General features: G+C 38.3%; 1 protein-coding gene across 1 annotated transcript; it reads left to right on the forward strand.

Annotated features, from left to right (window-relative positions):
• Positions 1–2,880: 2,880 nt before the first annotated feature.
• LOC110894741 lies at positions 2,881–3,982 on the forward strand. The gene is made up of 2 exons (XM_035986326.1): positions 2,881–3,333; positions 3,634–3,982. Exons 1-2 carry the CDS (start codon positions 2,894–2,896, stop codon positions 3,980–3,982), a joined length of 789 nt encoding a protein of 262 aa, XP_035842219.1. The 5' UTR covers positions 2,881–2,893.
• Positions 3,983–8,718: the final 4,736 nt, after the last annotated feature.

An 8,718-nucleotide genomic window follows, 5' to 3' on the forward strand; every position in this document is an offset into this window, starting at 1 on the left:
GTGGGCTTTGGTGTTGGTTTGTTAAGAATGACGGTGGTGAGGTGGTGGGCTGTGGTGGTTGAGGTGGTGGGTTGTGGTGGTTGACGGTGGTGGCTGTGGTGGTGTTGTGTTGTGGGTGGTAGCCTGTGGTATTTGTGGGTGGTGGTCTGTGTTGTTGGTTTGTTAAGTTTGACGGTGGTGAGGTGGTGGGTTGTGGTGGTTGAGGTGGTGGGTTGTGGTGGTTGAGGGTGGTGAGGTGGTGTTGTGTTGCGGGTGGTAGGCTGTGGTGGTTGTTGAGGTGGTTGAGGGTGGTATGTTGTGGTGGTGGTGTGTTGTGGTAGTTGGGATGGTGGTTTTGGTGGTGGTTAGGTTGTGGGTGGAAGGTGGTGGAAGGTGGTGGGTGGCCGACTGGTGGTGGTGGTCGGCTGTGGTGGTAGTGGGTGGTCGGCTATGGTGGTGGTGGGTGGTCGGCTGTGGTGGTGGTGGTGGTGGTGGTGGTGGTGTTGATAGTGGTGTTGTTTGTTTATTATATTTTACAATATAATTTCTAATATTGAGTCTAACACTATAATTCTATGTTTTTAACAGGATATCGAAAGTCGGTGTTTTGACGGTGGTGGAAACGTAATTCTTATGGAGAAGTGCAATGTGTTCATATTTCAGATTCAAATGAGTACCTGAGCTCATATTTCAGATTCATGCGCCGAGACGTCGGTATAGGGTGAGGTGCTTGGCGGTGGGGGATGCATCATCCAACATCAATTGCCAAGTCACCTTTTAATCTGACATCCGACGTCGGTCTAGGGTGAGGTGCTTGGCGGTGGGGGATGCATAATCCCACATCTATAGCCAAGTCACCCGGAACTCCGACATTGTCAGATGTTACCGTGCAAATAGCACGAAACTCTCATACTGTCGATTCCGGGTGCACTCTTGATAGCATCTACCGACGCGCGGTAGTTCCGTCACCGGCATCTACCGACGCCCGGTAGTTCCGTGACCACCATATTCAGATACACAACGGTCTCTTTGCTTCGTCCACTAGAACTATTTGTGTATGCATTCTTTTGGTAGTTAACAACGCTTTGAAGTCAAACTGAGAAAAAACAGCTTCGGAGAAACCGAACCGGCTTTGAAACAAGCATGCCTTGAACGAGTCTAGAACACTCGTAATCCTCAACCGGCTTTGAAACCGGATGGAATCTACAAAGAAACTGTTCGATTTTACGGTTTGTTTGAGAACCTGATTCAGATACACAACGGGTTCGTGTGAATCTAAGTAATAGTATGTAATAGTTAGCGATTTAGTGTGTAGGGTTTAGGGTTTCGGCTATGTATTGAATTACATTTTGTATGAAAGTGTTGTGTTTTGTGTTATTTTATCAGACAATGTTCACTTACATTTTGTATTTACGTTTCTTCTTGCGTTATGGATTATAGAGAATTTGACGTTTTATAATAACACTTGATAAAAAAATGTAGAAGTTTTATAATACTAATTAAAAAAATGTTGACGTTTTATGCTAACACTTGATAAAAAAATGTAGAAGTTTTATAATACTAATTAAAAAAAATATTGACGTTTTATAATACTAATTAAAAAAATGTTGACGTTTTATACTAACACTTGATAAAAAATGTAGAAGTTTTATAATACTAATTAAAAAAAAAGTTGACGTTTTATAATAATAATTAATAAATAAAAATGTTGCCATTTTTCTAAATATATTAAATAAAAAATTGACGTTTATATACCTTCCTTTTATAACAATAAATAATAATAAATATAAATGTTTATATTTTTTTATTTTAACAACATTTTAAAAAAAAATATATAAAGTTTTTTTTTAAATAATATTTCACCCACTTGAAAACCCTCCATACCCTTCAAATTTATTCCACACAAAAGAGCCAATGATTGGGCAATCATTGGCTGACACCCAATCATTGACAAATAATAGGATGTGTGAAAAAGTAACCAAAAGTAAACGTATAGGGCAATGAGGGACTTATCAGGTGGGTCCATTTTCAGGTGTATAGGGCAATGAGGGGTGTATAGGGTTAGGGGATGTGTGAATAAATTGAGGGGGATGTGTGGATAACCAAAGCCTATTTTTAATGCTTGAACTCGAATTGTGAGTAGTTAATTTCTAAGCCCAAGCTAGCTCAGCCCAAATAATGGTTATGCATATAAATAAGGATAATAATTATATAAATAATACTTATTAAACAAGCTAAGTTCAGGGTTAAAAATGTAATAACTAGAGTAGCCCGAATTTTAGATATCTCTAAACGATTTGATGTTGAGCTCTTGTAAAATAAACGAATTGCGCCCCCACCTTAGTTGAGCTCAATCTAGACTCATTTACATTCCCAAAAAATATGAAATTTATGTAAAAGAAGATGGATCAAAGAAGTTAAATTAAAGATATAAGGGTGTACGGTGTGGCATGCGGCAAGGGGCGGCAAATAAGTTTGCCGATCGGCAAACACCGCCGCCGACATTTTGGCGACGCGGCAAACATCACGAATCGGGGACATGTTGCCGACTTGGGAAAGATGGAATGTTGAAGGTGGGCCAGCCTTTAACGGTAATATTACCGTTTAAATAAAAAAAATATTTTTTCTTTAAAAAATTAAACTATAAATATCAAACCAAACCATTAACCAAATACCTTCAAATATATACCCAACCAAACCAAAAAATACCACCAATTCTTCCCAAAAATTTACAATACAAAATGGCGGATGAACTCCCGTTATGGTTCCCACCCATGAGTAGCGACGATTCATCCGATAGTAGCATTCTTTTTTTTTTCAAAATCTCATCGAAGAAGCCGAACTTCAAGATACGGGCACATCTAACCGAAGGAGATATATTGAACGTCAACATGAGGAGGGGCATGAGACACTCATGGCGGATTATTTTGTCGAAGACCCGAAGTACAACGAAGATATCTTTCGGCATAGGTTCCGTATGTCGAAACGTTTGTTTCTAAAAATTGTGGCCGATGTGGAAGAGAACGACCCGTGGTTTGTAGAGGCCCCCGATGCGCGAGGTAAGAAGGGCTTTACGCCCTTGCGAAAGGTGACATCGGCTATTAAACAGCTCGCTACTGGTAACACTCCAGACGAGAACGACGAGTACTTGCATATGGCCGAAAGAACTTCCCGCGAGTGCCTAGAATATTTTTGTGACACGGTTTGCAAAATATACGGTCCAGAGTTCTTACATAGACCGACAAGACACGACATGGCACTTTTATACCAAGCTCATGAGGAAAAACATCACCTTCCAGGTATGTTCGGTAGCCTTGATTGCACCCATTTCGTTTGGCGTTTTTGTCCGACAGAGTATCGAGGCCAATATATGCGAGGAGATCATCGATACCCGACTGTTATGCTCGAAGCGGTTGCTTCTCAAGACTTATGGTTTTGGCATGCTTTTGCCGGTCCACCGGGTTCTCAAAACGATATCAATGTTCTACAATAATCTCCGTTATTTTTAACGGAACGAAATAGAACCGCGCCAAAATGTCCATTTTACGTTAACAACCATTTATACAAACGTGGTTATTTGCTCGTGGATGGAATCTACCCTTCGTGGTCCGTGTTTGTGAAGTCGATCCCTTACCCTCACGAAGTAGACGAAAAGAAATTCAAGAGGCAACATGAGGCGGCAAGAAAAGACGTCGAACGGGCTTTTGGTGTTTTGAAGGCGAAATGGGGTGTATTGAGTCGACCGATGCGAGCAAGATCCGTTAAAAAAATTAGGAGTGTCGTGTACACGTGTATTATTTTACACAACATGATTTTGAAAGATGAAGGAAAGGCGATAGCACCGGTGCACATTCGGGATCCTTCGGTCGAGCCCGCTCTAGACGATACGGTGTTGGGCGAGTTGATGGATGAAGACACGCATTGGAGACTCAAACACGATCTCATAGATCATCTCGCAAGTCAAGATTTACCCCATCTTTTGGTCGATTCCGATGAAGACTAGTTTAAATTGTTTCAAGTTAATGTAATTTTATTGTTTTTTAATTTAGTGTAACTTTGATGTTTTTAATTTAATTTATGAAAGTTTATTGTTTTTTAATTTAATGTATTTATTCTACATTTATTAATATTAAATAAAATAGTGCACAAAAAAAATAATAATAAAAGTTTACCACTTCAGCAAGTGTTTAAACCGTTGCCAACACTTTTCAGCAAAGTTTAAACACTTTTGCCTGATTGACATGGCGCGCTCTGATTGGTCGGTTTTTTAGTTTACCACTCCAAAGTGTTTAATCACTCCTTACACCCTAAGACTAAGGGGCTGTTTGTTTGTGTCTGAATGGAACCATTCAGATGTTCACATCTGATTCGGTCAGATGTAGAGGTGTTTGGTTCATCAAGACATCACCTCTGAATGGAGCCATTCAGATCTGAATGGGTCATACAAATTTGATATCTGAATGGATCTGAATGGAATTTTGACAAGCTTGCCCTCATCCACACTGCCCCTTCATCTCCAAACCTACCGAATCAACATAACCGCCACCAGTGTCGGCCGACCTGAAGCCTCTATTAACGTCATTCATCACCGCTCACGGCGTCGCTGCCGCCGTCGCTACTCCTTTTCCGGTATCTCTTTCCCTCCGACTCTTCTCCTTCTCCGATCTCTCTTTCTCTCCGACTCTTCTCCTTCTCCGGTATCTCTTTCCCTCCAACTCTTTCTCCGCTCTGTGTTTTTAGAGAGAGAAGTGATGGGGAAGTGAGAATGTTGAATTGTTGATATCTGTGTTGATGGGGAAGTGAGAGAGACAGAAAACTTTGGTTTGTTGGGTAAAGTATTTTGTTTTGTTTAGGGGTAAAAATGTCATTTTACACATCATTCAGATGTGCAACCAAACAGCGTTTTATTTGGTTCAGCACTTACTGGTTCAGACCCTCTTACCCATTCAGACCTCTTATTCATTCAGCACTTATTGGTTCAGATGTTGCCAAACAACCCCTAAGTGTAGTGGTTTAACAAAAGTTTGTTAAAGTGGCATGTCACTACTACTGCTACTACACAGGTGGTGAGCCTTTAACTACATTGACAATGAGCCTTTAGATTAAAGGGTGAGGTGGACAGGAGGCGTGCTATACTACAAATAATCTAAATGTAATATAATGTAATACAGGTATTTTAACCTAACTAACCTTTCCTTTACCATCCGAAATTTATCTATTTGTCTTTCTCAACTCATCCCAGGCCCAATTCATGTCTTTGTCTCCCAGACATACAAGAAAAAAAATGTTGTCCTCTCTCTCTCCAAGTAACTTCAATAACTTGTAGAATAAGGTTTTCCACGTATGTTAAGGGCGTAAGGGGCGCTTCATCTGTTAAAATAGTCTTCTCTCTACTTCAGTCTTACTTCGTCATGTCAACTCTCATTTTCACTTCTCTTTTTGTACTCAAAAATAAGGGGTACTCTACCTGTTGGAGTAGTCTATTTCATTTTTTTATTTTTTATTTCTAAAAATTATGCATAATATTAAAACATATTTTACACTAAATAGAATAACATTAAAGTAGAAAAAGACATTACATTAAGTCGGAGGAGGGCCCACTGGTGTGGAACTCGCGGGTGAAATTGTAGTCGATTTTCCAGCTAAAAAGGTAAAACTGGTTCACCGTGGTTCAAGATTACTGGAGTTTGAAACGGCTGGTAAAAAGGTTCTCGATTGGTTAACCGCTAGAAACGTTGAGGTCATTTTAGGTCAGTCATTTAAAACTAGGAAAATATAACATAAAACATAACTAAAAATTAGAAATTACATGACCAATTGTATTTTTTCGTTATCTCGCGTTCTCGTGCTAGAGTAAATGGCAACATCTCTGGTAGAACATTGTCATGTGGCATCAACGTTTTTTTTGTTTATACATTGTGTGTTTGGTTTGTATTGTTTGGTTGTGATTGGTTTGGTTTATGAGAAATGATCTGCGAATGGTTGTATTTAAATAATAAAATGTATATTTTTTTTCTGGAGCCAAACGGCTTTACAGCCGTTGGGGTTGTTGCAACGGTAAAAAAAAAGAAGGAGAAACAAGTGGTGAATGCTCCACGCCTCTTCAAGATAACCGGGTGGTCACCGGGGTTGACGGCGGTGTTCCTGCCCGGTGACTTGTCACCGTTTGCCTTCATCGGGTTACGCCCCGTACACTCTAAGCTAGTTTATGTACATATATGTATGTTATATCTTTTTCATTTGAATGTATTTACATATGTACATGTATGTCATATTTTTTATTTTTTATTTTTGGATGTATAACCATGTTAATTTGTGACCGATCCATAAGTTACATTGTTGTTAGTTAATGATTTGTTAGGCTTCTTTCCTTGTCTCGTAAAGTCTGTTGATTGTCCTTCACAGCAATTACTGCATAGACTTCCACGTTTTCCCATCTCTACTCATCTTTTTAGCCATGAATACTCTTAGACTAGTCACTTTAATTATTGAGATGGTGCCTTAATTGCAGTTTAATTAGAATTACCCTCCCTATATTGTGCTTTTGAAAGTACGTAGTGTATCCTTTCTGGTGAAGAAATAGATTATATTTGTAATTGTAATGATCTCAAAATTATATTCAAGGGAAAACTGAGTGAGAAAACCCTAATAACATGTGATTATTACATTTAGGCTAAGCGAGAATTCAGATAAAAAGTCATTTTATAATTGTTTATTCGTCATAATACAATTTAACATCATATATATATATACCAACCAGCAACTCATTGAACTTAATAAAAATATTTCATATTGGTCATTATGTAACCTACACTAGTAGAGAACTCCGCGCTCCACGGCGGAAATTTGGTTGATATCATTTCACTTCTTTAAGGTACCCGTACTCATCATAGCAATCGAAAAAAAAAACTTTAGGCTAGATTATTATTGGATAAAAAGAATAAAAACAAATAAACAAAAAACACGTTCTTATAACTAAAACTTTTCTAGTAAAATTTATCTAGATTTACATTTAGGTAAATTTGAAATTTACAATTACATAATATAAATAATACAAATCTATTACATCAAATTCGATTTAAAATATAGTATATCAATTCACTTTGGCAAATTTAGCTGTGGAACACAAAAGGAGAATAAGATTATAAATTAAATAAAAGAGATGGCACAGTCGTAATAAACATTCAATTCATATGCAATCAATATACTGTTTATAAGAGACTTCAAGAATTGTTATATTATAAAATACTCGTGAAATCTAACATGCAGGTTCACATGTTAGCGTGATGATTATTATTATATTTAACTACTTTAAAGGGGTCAGACAGGGCGACCCTCTGTCCCCGTTTGTGTTCCTTTTGGTTATGGAAGCCCCTTCAAGCATTTTGTGCAAAGCTAGAATTGAAGGGTTGTTCAAAGGTATTCAAACTCCCAATAGTGGTCCGGTTATCTCTTATCTTTCTTATGTTTATGATGCTCTTGTGTTGGGGGAGGATTGGGATAAGGTAAATTTAAAGAATGTGGCAAGATGCTTAAGAATTTTTTACTTATGTTCGGGCTTGAAAATTAATCTTCAGAAATCAAACATATATGGGTTGGGTGTTGATAGTGGGAAAGTTTCTAATATGGCCAAGGTTATTGGGTGCAAAACGGACTCTATCACGCTTACTTACTTGGGGATCATGGTGGGTGTTAGGATCTGAGGCTGTTATGATTTGTGTTTGTTTGCATAAAACGATGAAATGCAGCGGAAATGGGTAGCAAACTTTGTAAACACAAACAAAAGAAAGTAGAGATTGATAAACAATTGCTTTTCATTGAGTCAAATGATTTACATATAAGCAAAAGATTACAGTAAAAGCTTACAATCTAAACTCCCCCTCAGCCTGATACACCAGAGTTGGTTGCACAAGATGAAAGGATGAATTGAGGAGAAGAACTCACTCAAAACGATCAAGTGTAACAGTACAGAGTACTGTCATACTTATAGGCAAACCAAACTACTGATATACTTCAGCTGACGTCACCATGATAGTGACATCTAACGACCTAACAAACTATAAATACTGATCTGTACAAACTACTGTTATGTAACGTCTGACACTTACTAACATACAAAACATAAGGAAACTACTGCTTCACGTTCCACTGTTGTAGCCTTAGCACAGATGTTGAGTCTTCAGTGCTTTCTTCAAAGGTGATCAGTCTTTGAGAGGGCAGTGCTTGAGTCTTCAGCAGCACTTAGGAAACAGCAGTAGATAGAGCAACAGAGTTTGTCTTCAGCAGTTGTTAGGTAATCATCAGAGTTTGGTTTATCAGTTGTTGTAGTTGAGCAGCACTTAAGATTATCAGCTGTTAGATAACCACTGTCAAGGGGAGAGATTAGAGTAAACTGCTGCTTATTAAGTGTCCACTGATGGGATCCGGTTTTGGCTTTACATTATCTGTTTCTCTGTTAGGGTTCAATCCCAACAATCTCCCCCTGGAACAGATAATGCCAAAACCCTTCCTTATTCAGGACCTTTATTTTTCATCAGAAGTTCCTTTGCTTTTCTTTTAAATTCTTTCTCAAAATCCTTGGAACTTGTATCATCCTCATCCCTGCACAGTGTAAGCTCAAGGAGATCCTGTAGATCTTCAGCACATTGGCCTAGTGCCTGATTCCTTGATATATGCTTCACTTCACCATTGAATCTGAGCAAAGTCAATACGTGGGTCTTTTGATCAGACATCCACTTT

Source organism: Helianthus annuus, chromosome 17, assembly GCF_002127325.2.
Source record: "Helianthus annuus cultivar XRQ/B chromosome 17, HanXRQr2.0-SUNRISE, whole genome shotgun sequence".
NCBI classification, from domain to species: domain Eukaryota; kingdom Viridiplantae; phylum Streptophyta; class Magnoliopsida; order Asterales; family Asteraceae; genus Helianthus; species Helianthus annuus.

Bases quoted from the DNA above. Each gene is read 5' to 3' on its own strand.
- LOC110894741 (XM_035986326.1), top strand. From the start codon at position 2,894: ATGGCGGATTATTTTGTCGAAGACCCGAAGTACAACGAAGATATCTTT. The intron at 3,334-3,633 runs GTATCGAGGCCA...AGTAGACGAAAA, and splicing joins TGGCGTTTTTGTCCGACAGA to GAAATTCAAGAGGCAACATG.